Here is a 24,599-nt window from a genome sequence, read left to right as displayed (position 1 = left end):
GGGTTGATGAGATGTTGATTCGGCTACAATATACGGAGTACTCCGTAGTATAAGGTAATCCACTGAATGCGCCACTTTTAAAGAGAACACTAGAAATATTCCAAAATCAAACAGAGGTGGATCAAAGCCTACAGGATTCGATCATTTCCTTTGCACTCGGAATGAGTGCTTCCATCCTAGGTACTCCTTACAGAAGAGAAAGAAACGAGTTCATACGGAAGTCGTGAATATCAAAATCCCAGATCAAAAGATAACTATTCAGTTAATCTATCTCTATCCATGTCGTCTCTCTTCCAGCTTTGCTAAATGACCATCAACAAAAGGGAACAATACAAGTACAGTGATTTTAGATACAGGTACTCAAACAGGGAATGGGAGGAGGGCTAAAAGGCAATGGTCCAGGACGCGAGGGTCGTCGGCAGAAGAACGACACAAAACAGCCAGTATCCGGTCCCAATGACGCTCTGAATTGGACGGGATGGGCTTAAGCGACGAGCTGACAAGACCGATGCACGCAAAGAGGAAAAAACGAGCACACAGAAGGAAAGGGTAGGGGGTATAAGATACTGAAACAGATTCATATGATGATACACACAACCCGATCCCAGCTTACTCCATCACTCTTCTTCTTCTTGTGATATTTTATTCGATTCTTACCCAGGTTTTGTCTTTGCTGCAGCTCCAATTCATGATCTCGCTTGATGACAGAACTCGTCGGTTGTTCGGCTCTATTTCTGCGTCTGCTCGGGGGCATTGTTCTTGGCCTCCGTGTTATGCCATTCCTTGGGGACCAGCTCCTCGCTTTCGGCGAGCTCGCCCTTCTCCGCGAGCTGCGACTTGGTTGCGGCGTTGACCTCGTGTGCACGGGCGTGCTTCTCATCAGAGGTGGAGGAAGCATCGATTTGAGCGGCGCTCACGGGCTGCTCGTCACCAGTGGCGGGGGCGGAAGCGGCCTGTCCCTCAGCGGGGGCCTCATCGTCCTCCAGCTCGGCACCGTAGACCTCGGGATATTGTCTGAAGCAGTTTTGCATAGCCCTAAGGGAGGAGGTTACTGTTAGTGACAGGCTTTTCGGGGTCAACAGGAAAGCCATTGTCATACTGGAACTTATCAATGCAGTCAATTCCCTTAGGCTCCTCGGTGGAGAAGACAAAGCAGCTGAAAGCAGCCTTGAAGTCCTCTCCGCAAGGGCCGTGGGCCATGCCGCCAAGGCAAGGGCAGTCCCAATTGATCTCGCCGGTCTCCTCATTGAAGGCAGCCTCGTGGCCGGCCTGTTCCTCAAGTTCCGCGGGGTCGATCTGGGTGGTTTCGGCAGGGGGCTGAGGCGCGGCAGGCGCGGCACTGGGGGCGGGAGTGGGAGCCTTCTGCTCGCGGATCTTGGGCTTCACGGAGTCGAGGGTCGGGAGAGGTTCTTCAGCAACAGATTCGGGCTGCGGTTGGGAGCGGAAGGAGACTATGTGCATCTTGTTAATCGACTGTTTTGATTTTCGGCATCTTTGTTGGAGGTGACGACATATCATAGTTCTGATCTCGGGACGATGACCAAGTTTCGGGAGGAAAATGTCGGGATAGCGGACATTACGTACATTTCGGGTCCTGCGCGAACACAGGGCTGGTATTGTAGTAGTAGACTGCGCCTGCAGCCAGACTCAGACGGACGATGCCACCCTTCCAACTCCTCGACTTCTTGTCCACGGGAGAAGTGCTTATCAATCGTTTGCTGGCCGGGCCACAGGCTGGGACAGCCGGCGCGCGGAGGACGACACGAGCTGCGGAGCGGAACATGACGGGAATTATAAAAAGAGGTATCAATTGAAGAGAAATATATGAGAAGAATCAAAGGAAGAAGAGAGGCATCAAGGCCCGACAAGAGCGACGCAGGTCTGGGTAGAATACGGATAGTCAATGGATTGGAAATGCAGTGCGAACTGCGGCGGAGAATGGGTGGAAGGTTGGCAGGAAAGACACCTCAGGCATCAGGCTTACCGCTTTCCAGAGAGGGGCTAGCTCATGCGGCCAGGGCCAATCAGATTGCACTGCGCTGCAACAACATCGCGTTATAGATCCAAGATGTTATTGACGGCAGACGAGATACCTATGGTTTTTCCACCTTGAGAGCTTGGTTCAGAAGTGCGAACTGTCTTCAAGTTAGCTTATCGCCCAAATCACAAGTAATAGACCAACCAACTAAAGATCCGAGGTCCTACGTACTGATATTACAGGCCAATCGAAGCGTTCATTGAAAGTCAGCTTCTGTAACCCAGATCATGCTCAAGCCACGAAGTAAGTCTTCTTTGAAATGTACCCATGATAAGTGCTGCGCACAGACAGCCTGGAGCTCGAATGCTGGAGGTCTTCATTGTAGACGGCAAAAGACCATCCCGCGATTGGCCGCTGATGCTCAAGATGCGCTAAACCTAGAATGGTCACTCATCGCGATGTCTCCACCCAGCACGAGGAGGGCCATGGCTAGTATGCACTGAGCCTTCACGCGAGCAGAAAAAGAACGTGAAGCGCAAAGATGCGATAAAAAGTTTACTGAGATGGTCTCGGATATATATAGTCTGGTCGTATGCGCCTCTGTTGTGGCGCCCTCTTCGTCTTACCCCAACAACTGTTCTATACTTCCATCCATACTCTTTCAATAGTTCCCTGCATTTACCATCCATGTCGGCTCAGCTAATTCTCGAGATGACTGCTCCAAGCGCTGTAAACACCAGCATTTCGTCTCAGAAACGATATATTGCTATTGTTGAGGTGGTTCTTTTCTCGATCATCCAGCTCGTCCAGTTCCTCATGAGATACAATCAGGAATGGCGCTACTGGCACCATCGGAGACAGAAACGTCATGCCCGATGTTTCCTTTACTCATGGTGGGGGCTGCTCGGCGTATTGGCACAGAGTATGTATGCCATCATGCGGACAAAGCATACGCTAAACCCTGCCGTTCAGTCCGCATTGCCGGCTCGGCCATGGTGATCTCCAATTCCCACCCGAGTCGGTCAATGCTCATAGCAGAATCCGTACTGCGGAGTATTGGTCTTTCGCCTCTCTTATTTGAAGTGAGTCTCGTGCTTCTGCGAAGGTAAGACGAAGAAGTCCCATCCCGTGATGCGAATAGGACCTGACACGGTGGCCGATCCATAGTGGACAAGCAGGTCGCACCGGCCCCGGCAACTCGCGTTACCCCAAGCACGTCCGCTTTCTCCTCCACTTCTTTCGATTCCCGGTTATAATCTCCATAGTCATGGTTGTGGTGGGCGAGTGTGTTAGGATTCCTGGCTGCATGTATGCAGGAGGCGCCGTGTTCGTTACCACTTTCTGTTTCGTGTGTGGCCTTGTGATCTGGCTAGCCATGACATATCGCTCCATATTATCGGCAGCTGGAAAGAGCTGTGTCTTGATAGTACTAGCCTCTCTTCCGTTTTTGGTGGTCAGAGTGGTTTACTTCCTGCTGGCGGAGTTTGGGCCACAGAAGTTCAGCCCCTTCGATGGTAGTGAGGCCGTTATGGTGGGCATGGGACTGGTGATGGAGGTTTTGATTGTCATTATCTTGCTGCTGGCTCGTGCTGTCGCAGAGCCTCTGTGGCCCGTGAAAGAAGTCCCGGGTAGCGCAGAAGCCTAGCGATATAGGTGACGCAGCCGGAGTTGGCTTAGTTCTCGCTATACTGAGAATGGGAATTGCTGTGTCTTATCGTGGTGCTCTGGTGCCGTGCTGCCTTTATCCGAAGTTCTCTGGACGCACAGCTGCATAGACTTTTGAGAGGATCTCCAGACGACCCTCAATCCAAGCCTTCGTAGAAGGATCCGCAACTTCGTAGGCGACCCTCAAGGGAAATCCCATGCGGTATGGCCCCAACAGGCCTCGAGCATTGTACTCAACCGACTTGCAGATCTGGTCGCGAAAGTAGACAACAGCGGCGGCGTGCTCACCTGGGTACCCACAGACCCTCAGGATTTCGTGTATAATGACCATGTAAGAGTAATACGCGCAGTAAATCGATGCAGAGTTCTCATCCGCGTACTCAAGTACAACTGGATAGCAGAGGTCCGCCGGGAAAGATCGAGTTTCATGGGGAACAGGCACGACTTTTGAGAACCCAACAAACCATGCACACAGTTTACTCTTCATGGTCAAGGTACGAACAAGCAATTCACCCGCTTTGGCGACAATTTTTGGCTCGCCATGATCAGCGTCTCTTAGGCTATAAAGCTCATGCACAAGACCAGGTGCGAAGGTGAAGTAGGCGAAGAACTGTTCGATCAAGTCCGCAAATTCGGCGCCCAAGCCGATATTCGGGTGCTGCTTCATCACGGCGTGCCATTCTTCCGATGATAGGAAACAGCTCTGTCCTGAGAAGAGGGAGTACATGACAACCAAGCCCCGAGAGGCCTTGAGTAACACATGGTCGAGCGCTGTATGATAGCGGGTGGCTCCTCTGAGCTCCACTAACTGACTCAATCCCTTGGCATGTTTCATCCAAGCATCTGCGTCATGTACGTTCGTGAACAGCTCCTAGTTATCAGTCTTGGTGCCAGGGCGGATGGAACGCGCACTTACCTCGTACAGGCACAGAAGCAACACAGCACAAAACACTTCGGACGAATAACATTCCCGGGAGCTATTTAACGAGGCCCGCAATCGATACAAAGACTCAACATACAACTGTCTTGCATAATGCACCGCTTGCGGATCGCTCGTCATATTGCCCAGGTGGTGGGCTGCGAAGGATTTGATCGTCAAGTCCAAGGTTCGATTGCGTCCGTAGACGGTGGGCAGAACCCTAAACCAGCACGAGGTGACATGCGCCGAGCTTGCAGAAAACGGCTTAGAAAGTTCCTGAGTCAAGATTTCGAGGCACTGGCTCATATGCACATCAGCTGACGCGAGTGATAGGCAACTGCCCCGCTGGTTTGGCTGTTGTTGCCGCGGAGACTGGGATCGGACGACAGCAACTGATTCTGGGGCCGAGCCATCCTGGGACGAGCCTGGCTTCGGACGGCGTTGAGAGCGGTATGGCTTCCCGGCGACGAATTTGAAGCGCGGGGCATATCCAGGGCAAGGCTCGCCGTAGGTTTCGCATTTCGCGCAGCCAGGTTGTCGTTGGTCGCACTGCGGCGATTAGTAGATGTTGTTGGTCAGGGTGGATTAACCGAACCTTGACCCGACGATGTACGCAAAGTGCGCAACCTTTGCTGCGAGCTACCATGATCGGATCTGAGTATTCACGATAGTAGGCATAGTGAGCCGATGGTGAACACCGGGACAACTCTTTGATTATACCTGCCTGCAGTGGGCATGGAGGCCCAGAGAATACGAGACGCGGGGAGCCAATGACAACTGGTGAGCCATCAGCCATCGCTGCTGTGTATGTAATAGGCATCAGCCACTCCCGGCGGATCGGCCATGTGGGTGTGGCTGGAGGCAGATTTGGAGGGGTTTATCGGTGCCAGTGAGATCATTCCAGATCAGACCATCGTTCTACAAGACATATAAATAGTACGGAGTACATATCTATGTATCAAGTATAACAAACTGAATATACCCTCATGACCAAGTACCTCAGACACCAGCTCATCAACCACAATTACAATACCACAAATAAACCCATAGCCAGCCAGGCGAAAAACCAAAACGCACGCGATCAATCTGCTCCACAACCGCAATTGATAAGTTAACGCAGGGCCCCCCTCCCTGTCATCAGCTCAACTTCAACCTCCCCAGCACATTCCCATCAGAACAGAATCATGGACCTGCCCTTCCGCCCCAAACCCCCAGGCCCAGTCCCAGTGACAGATTGGGATCCCACTCAATTCTTCCGCGAAGAATCATCATCATCATCATCATCCTCATCATCATCCACTCGACCTTCCCCGTATGCTCTGCTGGTCCTCAACCATCCAATCAACGAAAAAGCCTATGATGTGCTACAGCGACATGGTGAGTTTGCTTGCGGGAATTCCCACTGTTCTTGTCCTATACCACCCTCTGCCCCATGCACATGCATATAACAACCTTGCCTGTAATCCCCTCACTAGCAAACAAACAAATAAAGCAACTAACCCCGAAGAACTACAGCAAGCATCATCGTCTGCGCCGACGGCGGCGCAAACCGCTTTTACGAGATGATGAAAGCCCGCGGGAGTGAGTTCACAGAGGTATGTCAAACACACAAGAAAGATAAACCAGCATCCACGTCCTACATATACAGGACAACCTTCTCCCCCCCCCCAAAAAAAACCCGACAAAACTAATAATATACCCCCAGTTCCCAACCGTCATAATCGGCGACCTCGACTCCATCCACCCCGACATCCGCACCCATTACGAATCCATAGGGGTTCCCGTTATACAGCATATTGACGATTACAGCACCGACTTTCATAAAAGTTTGCAGTATATTCGGAAGCATACGAAGACGATTTTAGCTGCTGATGCCAATACTACTCCTCCTACTACTACTAGCACAGGGCAAGCAGCACCAGCGACAGCACCAGCGACAGCACCAGCACCAGCACCAGCACCAGCAATAGTAGCAACCACCACTAATACAGAAGCTAAAACCCCACCCCACCTCGAAATCCTCGTCCTCGGCGGCCTAGGCGGCCGAGTTGACCAAGCCTTCTCCCAAATCCACCATCTCTTTTACATGACGCAGGAGCTCCGAGCTACTTCTCCGGCTTCTGAGCAGTCCCATCAGCAAGAAACCCAAGCAGGGAAAGCGGGGGGAGGGAACCTTTACCTCATCTCGGAAGAGAGCATCACGTTCGTCCTGCAGCCGGGCCGGAATATCGTGCGTACCCCGGGGGTGAATCGGCCAGATGCTATGGAACCGAAGGTGGGGAACGGGGGCAGTAGCCTAATTGGTACCACTACTTCTTCCGCAGCAGCAGCAGCAGCAGGAACAGGAGCAACGCGCCACCTTCTTGAGGAAAATGTTGGGATTATTCCCCTGCTAGGCCCCGCGAGGATCACTACCACGGGGTTTCAGTGGGATGTCACGGATTGGAAGACGGAGATTGGGGGCCAGTTGAGCACGAGCAATCATATTCGGGCAGAGAGGGTGGAGGTCGAGACGCGGATGCCGCTTTTGTTGACGTTGGAGTTGGCGGAGCGGTTCAAGAAGAAATGATTTCCCCCTGATTTGCGGATGGAACAAGGGATCGGGAAGTATGGCTTTGTCTTCATTGCAGTCCATCGTATATCAGGTATAGATGACATAGATAGCTAAATTTGTTAGTTACATGGTAATTCCGAGTCCCTACTATACTCACCAGTTAAGCACGTCTCTGGTTCAATTGCTACGTCACATTTAAATAGTCAAAGAGATATATCACATCCAAAAGCGACCACCAAACGAACAGTAACCCCGAAACCAAAAGCGCCGACTGACTAGCAGTGAATAGCATCCCAGACAGAGCGAAAACACCATCCACTCAAGAATATCAAACAGCAACAACGGACATCCTGCTGATTGCGCCGAACAGCACGCCGGAAATCTTAACCAGAAAACACAATCCGCCGAAAGACAACCGTGCATACGCTCCACAAAAGCAGAGCAACGCAGCCCAAAACAAACCCAAAACCCAGCGACCTCACTCACATAGGCCATCTACTTTCTCTCTTTCTTTTCCCTCTGCATCTACCACAAAGTGAATATTTTTCCACGCTCAGATCGTCTTCAGGACATTCCGCAAGGAGTCGGCGCCCCACAGTACCTGAAATTGCTTAGACTCCAATTCACGACCTCGTACCCAAAAATGACAAGACTTGAGGTGATTCGGCGTGAGCCGAGCGAATCAAGCCTATATAACCACTTTCCTCAAGAACCAACCTATACAGTGAGACAACGCATGTCTACTTCCTCAGAATGGCTTCATAAAGAGTCGTAATCACGCCGATCGCGGAACCAGTGATGAGGCCGGGCCAGTGGCCCGGAATAGCATCGTTGACGTCCTCGATGGCGGCATCGTTGAAGAAGCCCCAGTAGCTAAACTTGCCGGAATAGACCAGGTATGTAAATATTGCTTTGGCAATGTGGAAGCTCAGAGGATCGAAGCTGGCGAGTTGCCTTGCCGCCCGCCGAGTATTGGACGCCGGTCCGCCGGTTTGGGCCACCTGCAAGCTGATGTTGAAGAAGTATGCGAGGGTCAGGGGAATAATCAAACTGGTAAACAACCACCCAATGAACGCAGTCCAGAAGGAGCTCTCGACCAAAACAAAAGCATCAGGAGCCCAGATCTTGAACGTCGGTAGGTGGAGCGCGTCCACGGCGGGGATGCGGGTCAACGGTCTCAGTGGGAAGAGTAAGCGCAAGACACTGAAGCTTTCGATACCGTACAGCACGACGCCGATTGCTTTGACGCTGCTCAGATTAGAGCGCAGCGATTCCGATTGCTCCTGCACCCTGCAAGCGCGCCAGATCTCCTTGAGGCTTTTGCCCCATGCGGCCGTTTGGCGATCGATCACATCGGTCACCACAGCAGGCGAGGGCGGGAGTGTCGCCCCCAATGGCGACAAGGGGCGCTGGACGCTCACCAGCACCTGACTAGGAGTCTGGGGGAGATCGGAGTCATCCCTGTTGCGCGAAGGTCCGCAGATCAGCCAAGGATTCGCGATGACGTAAATGCCGAGCATCGCGCGCGCAAACGCGATCCTTGCCCAGCGCAAATCGCAACTTCCAGGAAAGGCATGACAAACGAAAACCGGAAGGGGGCACTTACGTTTGCTCTACTTCGCGGTTGGATCGAGTGCCTCTCTTGCGCGTTGACCGGGGTGCTTCGTCGGGCGACGGGGAGGCTTCCACCTTGTGTCCCCTCTTACTCGGCGACGCCTTTGCAGGCGATGGATTCTTGGCAGGTGACAGAAATTGCGATTCTCCTGACAAGCGCCTGTAATAGTCCCTTAGGCGTGCATCATCGATGAAGATAGATTGGTGAGCCTGGAGGTGTGAGTCAAGCGCGGTGACGAGATCGTTCTTATTGAAGCCCTCGTAACTATAGATGGTCAGGTCCTCTACCCCAACAGGCCGGGCGCGAGCGCAGAGCAAACCCGCGAGTCAAATGAAGCTTACTCCTGAAGGTCGGTGATATGAGCCCATTCTACCAATTTGGTCTTGAGCTGTTTCTGCAAAAATGAGGTTGCGGCAGACATGACGACGCGCGCAATTTGCGGTGATCATGCGACAATTGGTACAGAGCAAGGGGTGGGGCAGCAATGAGTACACAAGAAATGTTGTATCGTTAGGAACAGCTTAGATTTTGCGAGGATGGAGGATAATTCGCGTCGGAAAGGAAGTAATATCCAATTCGAGTGGAAGAGAGACGCGATGCGATGGGGGGTGGCGTGGAGGGGAAGATGGAATGGGGAGAAGAGGGAACTGCTGGGAAGCGGTGGAGGGGGAAGAAAGACCAGTAGAAGAAGAACAAGGAGCCCCGAAAGTAAACAGACAACGGGTGATGGAGCCAATCTCGTGTGGGGCTGACCGCATCCGAGTCCGGGGGAGCCAAAGCTTTGTTTACTTCAACTCAACCCTTCTCAACCAACAAAGGCTCAATCTTGTCAATTGATATTCCCCGCCTCCTCCTCCCCTCCATAAACAAACTGCCCAAACGATCGTGTTTGAATTATTGAACCGTGTCTATTTGTCTAATAGTCTATGTAGTCAGTTCGTTCTCGATCTTTTATACACACAGCCGCAGTGGAGCCAATCCTCCTCTATCTGCTCAATCAATAATGCATGCCTCAGAAACCAACAGGACAAACACAAGAGGGCGGCAAACGGCAAAATGGAGGGAGATTCTCTATGATAATATAACAACAAGATAGAAAATAGGGGTAAGAAAAGACACAGAAAGAAAAAAAAAAAAAAAGAAAAAGAAAAAGAAATGAGTAAAATAAATGGTCATGCCGCACCCCTGCCGGAACGCCCTCCCAATAGACCCCGTCGAGGATGCATCAATATGCTCCAGCTTCCTCCCTTTTCTCTCTACAGCGGACAATGACCTGTCCGAGCCTCAGCTCAAATTCAAAGAGGGTCAAACTCCTTTCTGTTTTCCCACTCCTCAAATTTTTTCAGCAAGTATTGGTACATCACCAACATCGTTCCACTTTGGATGCTGGTCCACACACCACGAGGCCCAACCCCGCGGAACCAGCCTGCGAGGCCTTCCGTCTGGTAGATCATCTTCAAGCCAGTGAAGAACGATGATGTGTCCAAACGGGGAGCCCCGGGCGGATTAACCGACGTGGAGGCTCCCGAGGTGGAGATTGGGCGCGAATGCGTGCGGAGGCTCGACGTCGTATGCGACGCCGCCTGGTGGCGCGGTCCCTCTTTGGTCGATGCATGATCCGCTGCCGAATGCGAAGAGCCCGACGGACGAGTTGATGGCGTGCTCTCGGGATTCTGCTGGGTCTGAATACGTGTCTTGACCACGTCCATCGGGCATGTCAACACACCCGCCATACCACCCGCGGTAACGGCCGTCAGGATCTCCAGGCCGAGTCCGATGTCGCGGGAGCCCACCCATTCTTTTGCGAGCCGCTGCTCTTGTTCGTAGAAGGCAAACTGAAGCGCGGAGAAGGGAAGGTCACGGTAAATCGTCGCCCGGTATCCGTAGTACAGCGCGGGAAATCCTTCCTGACGAATAATTGTGCGCAGCGCATCCGTAGTCGAGCGATAGTTGTATCCGGAGTTGAAATGAGGATTATTATAGCGCCCCTGTAATTGCAGGCGAGTTTTTAACACTTCCGAGGGAACGTAGACAATCGAGGCAGCCAAGTCCGCGAAGAAGCCTGCAAAGCCATTCTCGATTAGCACCAACATGCGACAAGCGACGAACTCATGCTGTAGCGCTCTTACCACCAGAAAGATACGCTAAATTCGCGTTAATCCCCGCATCCAACATGATACGTTTGGTGTACTCGTAAGTTCCAAAGAAGATGACGGTACCCGGGAATGATCCGAAGAGCGCAGGAGTCACTCCACCATACAGACCGCGGAGGATACCCTCTTGTCGGTAGATGGTCGCATATGAGGAGGTCATCGAGGTGTACTTGGGAGGGAAATGGGGGTCACCCTGTTGACGGGTTTTGACAGTATCTAAGGAGTGCATGAGCATGTCACCACAGGTGCCACCGATGCCTCCGGCAAACATTGCCTTCAAGTCCAGACCCCGAAGATTAGCCTAACATCCCTGAACGATATAGATTGCGCGCCATGGTTTGTGAACTCGGAATGATAGCAGGGATGTAGAGCAAGAGCTACATACGTGTAGGTATGGCGGACGAGGCTCCTCCTCCTCGTCATGGTGGATATGTGCATTCTGAAGATGATGGTCGCTGGTTGCGCTTATCGGCGTCGTTGAACGGGAGTCAATCGGGCCATTCTGAGAAGAGGGTGTGGACACGGAGGGATCTGACGAAGGTGACTCTGTCGTCGCAAAGAAGCCCAAGACACGCGAAGTCAAGCTCATTGCAAGAAGACCGCAACCCACCGGATCGTGGTGCGGGCCAGACCACGGGGGTTGGGATGCGGCGACGCTGGATTAACGGAAGAGCGCCACCCCAACAAACGAGGAGATGGCAATATTAGGAGAAGATATATATGTGCAGAGATACAATAGTATGTGAGAAATATCGACCCTGAGGAAAGGGAACTAGTAAGCAGGGGACATCGCAGCGTGAAAGTGACGAAAGCCCGACTGCCCGAAACACCAAAATTTCGTCGGCCTTTCGTCGGCCTGGAGTTTTCTCCGCTGCCCGAAGTCCGTGTCGCCGCCTCAGGCAACAAGTGGTATTAATAACGATCGCATCTTCCGATCTGCGAATAGTTTGAGGGATTTCTTATTCGTGAATAAGTACCTACTCCGTACTTGGCCACACACTGAGCTACTAGCACTTTGCCTACTACCCAGAAGGCACCAATTACAGCCGAGAGCTCTTGCAGAAACGGTTTTGTAAGTCCCGTGCTGCTCTGCGTCAGTCAAATCACAGACCTGCTACAGGGCAACTAATGCAAATAAAAGCAAAGCTCATCGCATTCATCACATGACTGTCGCGTTGCAGGAACAAAGTATATAAGGGACAGGACGCAAGTACATAAAGCAAAAACACTAGACATAGCGCGTAGAACTTCGCAGCGCGCTGATTAACTGATGTGGAAAACAAAATCCATGCTTGCGCCTATCACCTAGGCTACATTTCCTCCCTAGTTCCACCCTCCATTCAGCATCACCAAAACCATCCACAGTCTCCAAATCTCAAAAAGCGACCATTACCCTCGGAACGCTGTCAAAGAAATTAGTCATTGACTCATTCACTTTTCATCAAAGCACAATAGCCGACAGTCGGAGCAGACAGTGCCTCCCAGGCATGGCCCAGCCATAGGATACAATTTTGTCACATCTATCTAGCATCCTGAGAAGTCGCGTCTATCTCATGCGAATTGGCGTTTATTGGGGCTTCTTAGCAGTCGCGCCGCTCAAACGGCCAAGGTCGGTGGCCTCGTAAGCTTGGCGCACAACAGCCTTGAAAGACTCCCATCCTTGGCGAACAGCAGGGGGAGTGCTTTGGTGCGAAACCGAGGCATCAACTCTGGCAGTGAAATGGCGGACGGAGCCTTGAACAAAAGAGCTTTGGGAATATCTGGCGCGGAAGAAAGCCAGATAGATGGCGAAGAGAACAATGCTTCCCTTCGAAAAGGTGAGGACAGCCACACCCAAGCGGAACAACAGAGCCATCTCGAGGTGCGCAACAAGGTCCATGCTGGCATCGTAGTATTGCTTCACGAACCGGCCGATAGTCTCCGACAAGGGAGACTGTCTGGCGGCAGAGCTAGGAGAGGAAGGCGATCCCGAAGTGCCAGTAGCCTGAGGGCCCTGGAGGGTGGGGATCAGGTGAGCGCGGGTGTAAGTCGCAACGTGGAAGACGGAGTAGACGGTGAAGGGCAGCAAGGCGAGCGACACCTGGCGCGAGTAGAGCCACACCAACGCAGTGCCTGTCAAAGGTGTAAGCTTCGCCATACTACTCACCTGCTATACGCAGAACGCTCATCTATTTTTCATTTCCCGAAAAGGTAAGGAGACTCACCGAGGTACTGAACATTTTCATCACCAGCAAGCTTAATTGCAATGTTAGGAGCACTACCCTGGAGGCGGCCGCGAGCAATATGACCCTTATACACCACGATTCCGTAGGTCGCAGCAGCGGACAAGAATGCCAGGCGGTAAGAGACTTGGGCCGAATTGGAGTAATAGTTGAATGTGATGTAAGAAACGAAATAGCGTAGGACGGAGAGTAACAATGTCACATGTCTATCGTCCGATCAGTTCTTGCGATCCATGCAGCAGTCAGATTAGCCACGGGGGAAGGTAGCCGTGAAGCAGACTTGTTGCATCAAACTTCGATTGCGACCGATTTGTGTGATGGAGAAGAGCTTTTGCGGCTGGAGGATGAACATACCCAACGAACCAGGCGAATCTGATTGCGAAAGATCTCATTAGCAGCGTTGACACAATTTAGCAGGGCTGCAAGCGGACAACTTACTGCAATGTTTGAGCAAGAGCCTTGAGCCTCTCAGTCAAGGGAAGATTGGAGGGAGGTGGAGGAGCCATGAGGACAGATAGCTATGTATGTGCTGTGTTCAAATTATGACAATGGCGTTCGTTTTTGGTGACCTCGACGAGATCGAGTAGTAGCTAGTTGCTAGGAGTGTTCAGACGAAGAAGGGAAGTTGAGGAGAAGGGAGGAACGAAACGAATAAGAAGAATTGAGCGGTAAAAGGGCTAGTTTTGGGTGGGCTATGAATAGATCTCCACTAGACCGCTGACGAGGGAGGCTGGCTGGACTGGGCTGGGCGGGGGTAAGAGAGGAGAGAAGGCAGCAAGAGAAGTGGAGGTGAAAGTGGGAGAGGAAGAGGCGGGTTTACACAGTACTAGGTAGTTCAATAACTACGGGTACGGAGTAAGTTCGTTATATGTGTGATGAGCTCAAAGTAGGCAGAACTGGACTTGACTGTCACTCAGTGCCAGGCCTTGACTGCCAGCGCCGAGGATGAGACGAACTGGCGGCTTGACGGAGCTTCCCTTTCCCGTGACGTCGCGCCGCCCGCAATGATGCAACCTTGAACCAACACAACAACAATCAATCACCACCGCCGAAAGCTTGTCGACATCATGATTTGCCCCCTTCCCCCCCGCCTCTAAAATCCCCACAGTCAAAACAATACGCAGATTCGTATCTTGTCCCTTGGAACCTAAGTCAACGATCGAACAATTTTCCTCTTTGGAGTAGTTCACTACTTGCATATCATTGGTCATGGTTCTAAAATGATGACAATATCCATTCTCCCCCCTATTCCTGCATCCGATCTTCATCTCCAGGCGGCTACGCCACATGTATACTTCCGTTCGCTTTTCGGTAAAACTTCACATTGGTAACTAACACAACAGGAACAACACGGAGGAGTCAAAGGAAAAACGTCAAGAAAAAGATAGTCGGGGGGTTAGGCGATCTCACTAAAATGTTTAGAAGAGGCAAAAGTGTACCGAAGATAAATAGAAGTAAGAGTACCAGGCCACGAAAGGGGTGGGGAATAGGAAATAGGCGGGAACAAGGTATAGCGTAGGCAAAAGTACATAACAAGAAGCGAAGAGTGGACATGAAGCGGTGAATTCCGACCCTAATGTTACCTTGCAGGCCGTCTCCCCCGTGCATCGTCTTGCCCGTCCAGGGCCAGACCACTGACCCACTAATTAGAGCACCGTGTCGGATATAGCCCTGGTGTTCCTGTCTCCTAGTCAAACCCCAGTGCGGAATTATAAAGGGGTCGAAGAGAGGGAAAAGAAGAAGTTAAGAAATTCCTTCTCTTCGGTCCTCCCCGTCAAAGTCGAGTCATCACTAAAAGCAGATACGAGAAAAGTAGAGGGTCGAGAGAGCGTGGGGGATGAGAGAACAAATAAACACAGGAGAAAGAAGGCAGACGGCTGAAAAGAGCGTGTGGCCAACCGACAATCGTGGAGAAGTATGCGTGAACACCACCAGAGTGCCTTCCAACAGCCATGCGTACCTTAGGTGGCCCATAGGAAGAACCCCTGGATGGAAGCATTAAAGCACCGGTCATGCGAGTATTTGTTTAGCGAAGAGAGAATCCCTTCCTCTTGCCCTTTTCTTCGATGGGCCGACCTGTTTCCAGGCGACCCTTCTTTTCTTCTAATTCCAGGCGTTGGCGTTCCAGTTGATCTTTCATCTCGCGATGCCGTGCGTATAGTTCGTCTTCGCTCTGCTTCAGCTTGCTTTCCTTCTCTGCCACCTTCTGCTGGAACACCATCTTCATTTCCGCCTCCATCTTGGCGAGCTTCTGCTCGTGGAGGGCACGCTCCTCCTCTTGCTTGACAGCCGGGTTAACCTCCTTGAACACGCTCGGGTCCTGGGCGACACCCATCTGGGTAAGCTTGTCGGAACGGTAGTTCTCGTACAAGCTGTTGTTCGTGTGCTCCTTGAGCTCTTCCATGTGCGTGCGGATCAACATCTGGCGGAGTTTGACGAAATCGCAGTGCTCCTCGTTGTCGACCTCGATGACACCCCAAGGGTAGCTACGTCCACGGACCTTGCGGCCGTCGGCAGCAGTGACCTCGGCATTGGCTCCAACCACGGCGAAAGGAACCTTGGACATGATCTCCTGGTTCTCAGCAATGGTCTCTTCGTCATCGAGCTCATAGCGGGGACCCTCGAAAATCTGGATGGAGTGGTGCTGGATATCGGCAAGGATCTGTGAAGCTACATTAGAGAATTTTCGCAGGAAAGAAAGTCGGAGCATATCCTACTCTTTGCTTGAAGGCAGCGATTTCTTCATCCGTAAGGGTATCGGCCTTGGCAATCACAGGAATCAGATTGACCTTGGTGTGCAGTCTGCGCATGACCTCGATATCAAGAGGCTTCAACGAGTGGCCGGTGGGCTGGATGAAGTAGACACAGGCGTGAATCCGGTTGTCGATGATGTTGGTCCGGTTGACCTTGTTTTCAGCCTCAAGGTACGCATCGTATCGCTGCTCGATGTTCTCGACAATCGGACGCCACGAGTCATCGTTGTTCACGAAATCACCAAATCCCGGGGTATCAACGACCGTCAGGCGCAGGCGCACGCCGTTCTCCTCGATATCGGCACTGATAGATTGAATAGAAACAGTCTTGGGAATAATGTCGTGGCTAGGTCCAGTGCGTTCCTTGGGGGGATAGAGGGAGGTGTTGAAGAGGGTATTGACCAAAGTCGACTTTCCGAGCCCAGATTCACCTGGATTTCGTGTTACTAGACAGCATGACCCTGCAGCCAAGAGCAAGACCTACCGACAACCATGACGTTGAAGTTGAAGCCCTTGCGTACACTCTTGCGGTGCCATTGATTCGGCAGATTGGCGAAACCAACATAGCCCGTCAACTTGCGACGAACGACATTCTTCATATCTGTGGCCGCCTGAGCAGCAGCTTTGGGGTCCTTGGAGCTGACAGTCTGAGCGGCTCCCGAGCCCATGGGGTTACTGCGTTCAACGAAAGGCGAGCTAGGCTTGCTGCTGGGAGGCGAAGCCGAGACCGGTGTGCCATTGGCAGCAGGTGCAGGAGGTGGTGTAGCTACATTGTGCGGCATAGAGTTAGCAGTGGTCGCTTCAGAGTCTTGACTGTCACTTTCGGATGACAAACGACCCAGGACAGGCGAGAACGAGTGACGTTTAGGCTTCGGTGAATTCTTCTGAGGTGAGGGTGCGAGGGTTTCGGAGTCCCCTTGCGAACGACCGTCCGCACTCCGGTTCCTGACAGGAGGCATTGTTCTTTCACAAGGCGCGAGAGAGCCAGGGCAGGTACAGGGCAAGGGTTGGATATGAAGGTCGAACGGAAGCGAGAGCACGGAACTGCAGGGTGATGGGGAAAGGTGTCATAGATGACAGGCTTACCCATTGTGGAAGTTTAAAGGTGTAGGATCTTGAAGCGAGCGTAGGAGGGAGGTAGCGAGCGTCGGTGAGGAAGTTTCCCCTGAAGAGGTAGCACCTTCTTGGTTAGCGATAGAGTCCTTGCAGGTTACAATCAAGGGGAAGGGATTCGGAGGTAATAATGGAAGCCAGCAAGATGAGGAAGAGGGTGTCACTTCCAAGCGTGGCTAACGGGTGACAACGGATGGAAGGAAAGATGATTCCAAGGGAGGCTATTGCCGTTCCTACCTGGGGGTGTATTGGATGAATGTGGAAAAGGGTTGAGGTTCAGTCAATTCACGGAGGGAGGGGGGCAGGAGTAAAAGGGATGGGACCGAAACCAAGGGGAGATTTGGGAAGCACGACTTGAGAAAGCAAGCAATGCGCAAGCTAAATTCGGCTGAAATGAAAATTGCCTAAAGAGAAAATTGCGAGGAAGGCGAAGGAAAAAGAAAAGTGTCGATAGAAAGAGAGAAGGAAAAGACTGGGGATGGAGGAGGAGGAGGAGGAATGAATACACTTACTGGAAAGACAGGGGAAGGGAAGAGGACGGTGGAGGTGGAGGACAGACTGAGAGGGAGGAGGAGCAAGAGCGATTGGGTCTTGCGGAGTTGATTGATTGTTTAGTCTCTCTTCGGGTCGTTGGAGCCAGACGGACTGTTTGGTGGCTCTGCCCGAGTACAGTAAAGTGAGTGCAAAAGAAAGGGGGGTTGCGTTGCGCCTCTTTGTCTTTAATACCGCCTACTGAACCACACCTTATGGTCTTCTCGACCACTAAATTGCCCACTGGCACTGATGCTGGCACTTGGATCAATGTTCAGATATTGTAGACTTCAACTGTCGGCCACCTTAACTTGTTCAAGACTAATTGCATGGGGTTATCGTTACATATCGGACTACCATTAGGCTTACAATGAGGACGGAGTCTTCTCCTCATCCGATGATCCCATACATTCGACCGTTGCCCCCTGGTCCATCACCCACAAGAACTTCTCCAGTACTGTAGAAACCCACCACCACCACCACCTATCTTCCTACGAGACCTGTCAGGTCAACCCTTCCCTCCCTCACAATTGAAGCATAGCTGACATAGCAGAAGAATTGCAATAAACCCAATTGACCACCGGGTAAACAACGCTTACCAGGGAACGATTTCTGGGGAAACCTGGAACCATTCCAACGAGCCGCGATTACTTGTTCCATATGTAGATGAAGCGGGTTGGAATCGTGATGGGTGGAGTGTAAGAGATCTTCCCTGAACCCGTGCCATCATACTATATGCACTGTGCATCATCGCGAGATAGGTCATACCCAACCATTGATTTAATGGGGGGATGCAAAATTCCTTCTCTTCCCTTCAAGTTTGCTTCTCTCCGATGATCCTCCCCTGCCACTCTGCGATAGCAATGTGGTGTGGTGCGATGGACGCGTGTGAGAGATATTCTATGGCTATTTACTATGTAACAACAACTACCTACTTGTACTCTCGACAGAACCGCTGCACCGCAGCTGACCAATTCATGGAGTAGACCATGCCTGACCATTTGCAGCAAACGTATATGTCTCCAGATTTCTCATCTGATGCGTAACCGCGGTGCCATCCAGTAGTTACAGCAGATGGGCAGACAATCCCAAGGGCGGCAAGAGGAAAGAGAGCCGTGGAACGGAAAAACCCGATCTCCACCTCACCACCTCAAAAATAAAAAAAAAAGAGCCCAAGTGTGGTCTCTTTGCCAATCATTGCTGACCGCTAACGGTCCGGGGCACAAGCAGTTCCAGGTCACACCATGGAGCGGGCTGCAAACTGGGGATACCTGGTACACCCGGTAAACTTCCAATATGAAACAAATAAACTATTCCGGAGGGGAGACGATCGGTATATAAATATTAGATAGTAACCACCTAGTCCGGGCTGTCTCACAAAAGAGTGAGAATGATGCGCAAATTACCCTACAACCGAGAAGAAGCATTACTGCGACTTTATCCATACTACTAGTAACCGACCTCCCTCTCAAACGGGAGTTAGGGGCGGTGATCTATATATGGAATCATATGCATGATGCAGGAAGCACCTGCGATAACCATGCATACTTCTCCGTAGTATTTGACTTTCTAGGAAAACTGCACGCCACCGTGGCCCTCCCTCCCATTTTTACATCAAGTCACACAGCAAGGGAGCTAGTTATCGGAAGTAAATCCTGACTCCGTCTGGCCTGCCACTTGCTTTCCCCCCTTCTCTTCTTCGGCACGCTGTACAACCTCCAAAGCCTCAAACGGATGAGCTTTTTTTTTGTTGGGTTCCAGAGGCTTCTTGTGATAGTTTCCTGATCCGACCATAGAATTCGGACTTATTCTCTGCAAATCAACGCCCCAAGTAAAACAATGAATTGTCCAATTTACTTTCGACGAGCACATATAGGAGGTTTTGTTTCCTCTCCCAAGCTGTTCGACGGGAACAGCATGCATTGAACTTTGGGTGATAAGGCGGATATGGGTGATGCTATAGTCAGGTCTTACACTAAGTATCCTGTGATGAGGAAGTGAGACACTTTAGCGTAAGACACCGCGCGTGATACCAAACCCTCAGTATCATGGAAAGACCAGATAGTCTATGGTACCAACTAAGTACTGGCCCGTAAAGTCCACGGAGCGGAAGTTTTACGAAGCAGAAATCTTGCTCCGAAGTGAGGGCCTCGAAAAGCAGTAATATGGACTATCCAAATGATATATACAAAGGACTATTGGAATCTGCAGCCGAGAGTTCGCTCAATAGTGCTGCCGATAAAGTCAATTCGCATAGTGGATATGACATATCGTATTTCTGGAAGTATGCTGTCTATCCCGTCGTGATTGGACACTTGACGGGACGCAGCCTATGGTGGTGTCAACTGTCTGTAGCATATCTCCGCATATTCGTCCCCGAGGCAGTGGCTACTCACGTAGCATTGGTCTTTACAGACAGCTATGATTTGCTGCCTACGATAAGAAACAAAAAAGCAGCGCAACGCTATAGTCATTGAAACATTGTTTTCATTATGGGCGCAGAGGATCGTGACAGCGCACGGAGCGGCGGTCTGTTACTTTATTTGCCAACCTTCGACTTCTTCTTCGGCCGTTCGCCTTCTGACATCTCCACATCCTCATCGTCATCGCCAGCGTCAGATGCATCCTCCATCTGTGCATCGCTGTCGCTGCCACTGCTCTCGTGCGCAGAATCATATTCTTCTGCCACATCGGAGTCGGACTCGGCCTCGAAATCCTCATCAGGGGACTCTTCATCCTCGTCGGCCGAGCCACGGTCGGCGCGGACGGCATCGTCGTCACTGGAGCCCATGTCTTCGTTGTCAAGAGCGGCAGCAATTAAAGCAGAGGTCTATCGAACCATGTCAGTTCATGGTCAAACACGGAGAGTGGATTATTCCAAGGGACACATACGTCATCAGACATTTCGTTCTTGAGGCGGATGTTCTTGGCCTTGAAGAACTCTTCAAGTGGTTGTTGCTCCTCACTAAAAAGGATCAGATACCGTTCGTTCAACATAACTTTTCAAAAAAGCACCTACCGGTTGATGTTGCTGAACTGGTGCTCGCCCAAGCCAGCCTTCAGGCTGACTGTGATATCGAACGTTCTACTGGCGGAGATAGCTCCGCCAACGCGGGACATGGTGACCACGGCAACGTTCTCGAGCTGAATGTATGTGGCCGGTTTAGGAACAAAGATCAAACTCTTATCCAAGAAGTACAAGAGACCTTCATTGGCCTTGATTGAGCACTTGACTCCGCTGTGACCGTGGTGACTATGCGATGTGTTAGTGACTATAATAGTCAGTGTCCAGGAGAACGGTTAACGTACCTGACGAAATCCTTCGACGGCATGATGACCTTCTTGCCTGAGAGGCCACGGAAGATCTTAGTGACAACTTGGTGAATGGGCTCCTCGTAGCGGGGTTCCAGCTTGTCCTTGTAGCGGGTCTGCATAAGTTCACTAGACGAACTGTTAGGTAGTCGTGACATAGCTTCTTGTGCTGAGGGACCCACTCTGTCATATTGAGCTCCAGGCTGATTTCTTCATCAAGCTTCAACTGCATAACCAAGAATGGGTAGCGAGTCTGACCCTGTCGCAATGGAGGCTCCAGACCCAAGACGATCAATGTGTGGGTATCATCGTTCTTCGGAAGCAAGAAGAACTTCTTGATAGATGCGTATTGAATCTTGTAGTCGTATGTCTTACCACGCAACCGGAAGGAGGACTCGTACATATCGATATCGAAACGACCTCTGCGACCTTTGTCAATCCCATGAGCAAACAACACCTTCCAAACGACACATACCTGGGCGTCAAGTGGAGAACATCCAAGAAAGTAGCAAAAGTGTCGCCCGCCACATCTCCGATCTCAGCCTTCTCCATAAGCGTCTCGTAGAACAGGTTCGCTGCATTCTGCTCCTCGCCCTCTTCTTGCTCGCCCTCGCCATTCTCGTCATCGGCATTCTCCTCCTTGATGCCCTTCTCCGTCTTCACCGCCGTTCCCGGGATGTAGAACCGCATCTCAACCAGCTCGTCCGGGCCCGCGGCGGCTTTGCGTCCGCGGCTCTTGGTGCTGCCGGAGGGCTGTGCCGGCGCATTTCCGTCGCCTCCGAGCGCAAATTCCACAGCGACCTCGTTCTTTCCCGCTAGATTCGTGTTGGAGATTTCGGAGTAGGGGATCTCGAAGGCCGGTCGGTTTTGGACGTTGAAAGAGAGCTCTGCTTTCGTGAATTCTGCCTTACCCCAGTTCCAGCCGCGGAGGGCATGTTCTCTGTTGTCCATGTTGAGCCCATACCAGATCCTGAAGGCCTTGCTCACACGCTCGAAATCCTACCGCAGCGGAGATTCGCGAGATTAGAAAAGTTGAACGTACGGCAAGCCGCCCTGGGTGTGGGTGGCTAAGCAAAGACCAGGAATTTCAGGCATACCTCTTGCTCGAATCCGTCCAGCTGGATGACTCCGGAGGAGCGCGACAGGATTTTCAGCTCATAACCCTTCGCCGCACGGCTCCACTGGGCTGCGCCGATGTTGCTTTTGTCGAGAGTGAAAGTCTCACCTCCTCCGGAGGGTTTCCAGCCCAGACCAGATTCTGCGAGCTTGCACCTTCCGTGCTGTTTGGAAAGATCGAGGTAGATATTATCAAAGCTCTCCCTGGTAGCGACGTTAATGGCTTGGACAGGCGACAGCGTTCGAAGAGAGTCTCACATGTTGGAGGAGCCTTAGGTGGTTGGTAATGAAGGGTATCGATGATATTAGATGAAGAGATGAAGAAAGTAGATGAAGGCGACAGAGTATGTGGAAGGTGTAAGGATGGAGACGTCTGATTCAGCGACTGAGATTGGGGGAATGAGGATGTTCCGATAAGTAAAGAGCTCCGATATCCTTTTTTCACGTCGCGTTGCGCGCCGCCGTGGTTCGTCGGCCCTACTACGCCAGGGGATCTTGGCACCGGTGGCGCTGCTGCGATGCCTCAGGCATAGAGGCATACAGTATCTGACTACGATGTATGCGGTTTCATCCCCAGGCATTATAGTTACAGGACAAGATCTGGAACCCAAAAAATCATTCTAAAGCTGATTCGAGATATGAGAACCAAGTGAGACAGATATTCCGACAAGGAAGACACTTCTCTGTCCGAGTAATAGAAACCACATGCTGCAAGCTAGTAGTGCTTATCTATATGTAACAGATGGCTTCTGAAACCTTTAACGGCCTTGTGCTCATAATACTAATCATTGACTTTTCATGAAGGACTTCTTACTAGTACGCAACAGTAATCATACTCTGGGCTGGCGATTAGGTTATATAGTACAAGAGAGTACCGCTCAAATCATCCGTTGAGGGCTGATAAACAGGAAATAACCCCCGAGAGCCAGAGCGAAATTTTCACAGACTCAACTCACCTGGATGGCAATGTTGAGCCAATGTCATCAGAGCGTGCTATGTTGGATCTTAGGTATTCTGAAACCTCGGCGGAATGGGCACTTGTCTCATTAGAGAGTGCAAGTGTGTGTCAGGCAAAACACGGACTATCGCTGTTGTTTCCCAGGTGGTTGAGTTGGAATAACGGGGAGAAAAGCGACCATTGATACCAGGATGAATTAATAATTACTCCGAAAAGCACAGATCTCACCCAATATGAGGGGCAGTACCAGAGTGTCGGGCTCCTTTCAGTATGCTGGGCTGGTCAAGAAGGAAATCAAGATTCCAAGGATAGTGTCACAACAGAATGAGCTAGAACGACAAGAACTACTCTGTCAACAGGATCTACATATGGACTAGACTTCCTGAAAACCTCACACACAAACCATACCTATCATCTGAAGATTCCTATGTCAAAGTCGTGTATAGCTCTAGGCTTCAAGACTGACTCGCTCATAGTGCTTATCGAGGTATAAAGACGTGGCTTGGGAGTGTCGGCTGGACAGTGCCTAACTCAATTCAGTGCTACCCATTAACCTCATCGTCTCATCAGCGGGATCAGTCAGCCGTGAGACTGGGAGCTCCTTAGTCTGGATTCAATGTGATTGATATACCGGGCTAGCCAGCCATCTTGTCCTAGCGCGACGTTATGAGCGCAAGGTCCAAGCCATGATTGAAGCACGGGGCTGGGTGGCGGGACCTCAAAAGGGTCCAGTAATGAGTTTATATTACTGGGTACGGAGTATCTAAATAAATGTAAGGCTGGGTTTGGCGGAAGCATGTCGCAGTCTGTAACAGCAATGAGGTAGATCGAAATAAGGATGATAGTATGGCTGCCGGTGTATTCTGTATGCTGCACATTCATGTATGCTGCTGCACCCTTCTGTAGCCGTCAAAGCTGAGTGCATACTTCACCGCCAGCGAGAAATGAGATAAGAGCAGTCGGAAAGGCCTGCAGGCTGACTGCAGTTCATTTGCTACAACTCTATGAATGCATCCAAGAAGGTTGACCTGCTGGCCCCTTGGGCAGCGGGCTCTCGAAATTATTAGCGAAGATCCCCAGTAATAATTGTGGTAAGCATACATGCATACATACTGTATGCACATCATTACTAGTTTGCGCCGTAAGGTGCCAATCCAATTGAGTCTGGAAGCTTCCTCAGATGATTGCATTCCCTCTGACTCTGCAAGCCATGAAAGGCGAGTGTGTTTGAAACCGATGCTCAAAAAGAGCCGTGATGATTGCTGAACTCGGTGCTGTACTCCGTACTCCGTAGTTCAAGTTACTGTGTATTCCGTATGGGCCAGACACCAGCTTCCCCCACCACGAGTGGACACACCAAGCTCAAGATAGCGATAGCGGCACAAGCAGTGGCTCATCTCGAGTGGCTGGCGAGTCAGCATTTCTTCTGGCCCCTCATACCCAAATTTACTTACAGAGTGGAACCCGGACGGACGAAAGATGATCAATAAACGTAACTCGCACTAGACTAGTTTGATCCGTACCTGAAATTCATCCAAAGAACAAACAACCAAGAGACCAAAAGCCTGCCTGCCCGCAGCAGCAGCACTCGACTCTCCTCACTCCACCGACTGACTGCCAGCCCAGCCAGCAAGCCTGCCATGTCACTCTTTCGGTCCATCCAACTTTTATCACTCATTCGTTAATTTGTTTAGACCTGACCACTCCTAG

The 24,599-nt window shown here is 51.2% G+C and overlaps 10 protein-coding genes across 10 annotated transcripts; 2 read left to right on the top strand and 8 right to left on the bottom strand.

Moving 5' to 3' along the window:
- Positions 1 to 271: 271 nt before the first annotated feature.
- BP01DRAFT_388637 (coiled-coil-helix-coiled-coil-helix domain-containing protein) lies at positions 272 to 1,896 on the bottom strand. The gene is made up of 3 exons (XM_025577853.1): positions 1,585 to 1,896; positions 1,100 to 1,451; positions 272 to 1,035 (listed from the first exon to the last, which is right to left on the bottom strand). Exons 1-3 carry the CDS (start codon positions 1,781 to 1,783, stop codon positions 729 to 731), a joined length of 858 nt encoding a protein of 285 aa, XP_025434768.1. The 5' UTR covers positions 1,784 to 1,896; the 3' UTR covers positions 272 to 728.
- An 844-nt stretch (positions 1,897 to 2,740) lies between these two features.
- Positions 2,741 to 3,461, top strand: BP01DRAFT_285614 (uncharacterized protein; the record flags this gene model as incomplete). Its single annotated transcript, XM_025571452.1, has 3 exons — positions 2,741 to 2,900; positions 2,951 to 3,083; positions 3,146 to 3,461. Coding segments are annotated over 3 exons (609 nt in total), but the record flags the coding sequence as incomplete, so codon positions are not given.
- A 258-nt stretch (positions 3,462 to 3,719) lies between these two features.
- BP01DRAFT_371029 (Zn(II)2Cys6 transcription factor) lies at positions 3,720 to 5,208 on the bottom strand (the record flags this gene model as incomplete). Its single annotated transcript, XM_025576644.1, has 3 exons — positions 3,720 to 4,511; positions 4,560 to 5,111; positions 5,158 to 5,208. The coding sequence occupies 3 exons, from the start codon at positions 5,206 to 5,208 to the stop codon at positions 3,720 to 3,722; spliced, it is 1,395 nt and encodes a 464-aa protein (XP_025434766.1).
- Positions 5,209 to 5,545: 337 nt separating this feature from the next.
- BP01DRAFT_353090 (thiamine diphosphokinase) lies at positions 5,546 to 7,257 on the top strand. The gene is made up of 3 exons (XM_025574092.1): positions 5,546 to 5,939; positions 6,078 to 6,157; positions 6,268 to 7,257. The coding sequence occupies exons 1-3, from the start codon at positions 5,747 to 5,749 to the stop codon at positions 7,129 to 7,131; spliced, it is 1,137 nt and encodes a 378-aa protein (XP_025434765.1). The 5' UTR covers positions 5,546 to 5,746; the 3' UTR covers positions 7,132 to 7,257.
- Positions 7,233 to 7,734, bottom strand: BP01DRAFT_112480 (uncharacterized protein). Its single transcript, XM_025570327.1, has one exon. The coding sequence runs from the start codon at positions 7,609 to 7,611 to the stop codon at positions 7,333 to 7,335; it is 279 nt and encodes a 92-aa protein (XP_025434764.1). The 5' UTR covers positions 7,612 to 7,734; the 3' UTR covers positions 7,233 to 7,332.
- A 122-nt stretch (positions 7,735 to 7,856) lies between these two features.
- Positions 7,857 to 9,152, bottom strand: BP01DRAFT_371027 (uncharacterized protein; the record flags this gene model as incomplete). The annotated part of the gene is made up of 3 exons (XM_025576643.1): positions 7,857 to 8,577; positions 8,723 to 8,995; positions 9,073 to 9,152. The coding sequence occupies 3 exons, from the start codon at positions 9,150 to 9,152 to the stop codon at positions 7,857 to 7,859; spliced, it is 1,074 nt and encodes a 357-aa protein (XP_025434763.1).
- Positions 9,153 to 9,839: 687 nt separating this feature from the next.
- BP01DRAFT_332774 (putative mitochondrial carrier protein) lies at positions 9,840 to 11,679 on the bottom strand. Its single transcript, XM_025573108.1, has 3 exons — positions 11,270 to 11,679; positions 10,861 to 11,158; positions 9,840 to 10,793 (listed from the first exon to the last, which is right to left on the bottom strand). The coding sequence occupies exons 1-3, from the start codon at positions 11,471 to 11,473 to the stop codon at positions 10,027 to 10,029; spliced, it is 1,269 nt and encodes a 422-aa protein (XP_025434762.1). The 5' UTR covers positions 11,474 to 11,679; the 3' UTR covers positions 9,840 to 10,026.
- A 288-nt stretch (positions 11,680 to 11,967) lies between these two features.
- Positions 11,968 to 14,021, bottom strand: BP01DRAFT_353087 (uncharacterized protein). The gene is made up of 4 exons (XM_025574091.1): positions 13,545 to 14,021; positions 13,461 to 13,478; positions 13,089 to 13,312; positions 11,968 to 12,996 (listed from the first exon to the last, which is right to left on the bottom strand). Exons 1-4 carry the CDS (start codon positions 13,610 to 13,612, stop codon positions 12,452 to 12,454), a joined length of 855 nt encoding a protein of 284 aa, XP_025434761.1. The 5' UTR covers positions 13,613 to 14,021; the 3' UTR covers positions 11,968 to 12,451.
- Positions 13,647 to 16,458, bottom strand: aspB (septin AspB; the record flags this gene model as incomplete). Its single annotated transcript, XM_025576642.1, has 5 exons — positions 13,647 to 13,703; positions 13,822 to 13,850; positions 15,183 to 15,768; positions 15,824 to 16,290; positions 16,344 to 16,458. 5 exons carry the CDS (start codon positions 16,456 to 16,458, stop codon positions 13,647 to 13,649), a joined length of 1,254 nt encoding a protein of 417 aa, XP_025434760.1.
- A 3,321-nt stretch (positions 16,459 to 19,779) lies between these two features.
- Positions 19,780 to 22,354, bottom strand: BP01DRAFT_353083 (FACT complex subunit POB3). Its single transcript, XM_025574090.1, has 8 exons — positions 22,190 to 22,354; positions 21,913 to 22,135; positions 21,291 to 21,814; positions 20,998 to 21,237; positions 20,813 to 20,944; positions 20,523 to 20,756; positions 20,396 to 20,468; positions 19,780 to 20,333 (listed from the first exon to the last, which is right to left on the bottom strand). Coding segments are annotated over exons 1-8 (1,719 nt in total). The 5' UTR covers positions 22,192 to 22,354; the 3' UTR covers positions 19,780 to 20,042.
- Positions 22,355 to 24,599: the final 2,245 nt, after the last annotated feature.

Source organism: Aspergillus saccharolyticus, assembly GCF_003184585.1.
Source record: "Aspergillus saccharolyticus JOP 1030-1 unplaced genomic scaffold BP01scaffold_3, whole genome shotgun sequence".
Lineage (NCBI taxonomy): Eukaryota > Fungi > Ascomycota > Eurotiomycetes > Eurotiales > Aspergillaceae > Aspergillus > Aspergillus saccharolyticus.
The sequence above is the reverse complement of the archived record's forward strand: the minus strand, read 5'-3'. Positions and strand labels throughout refer to the sequence as shown.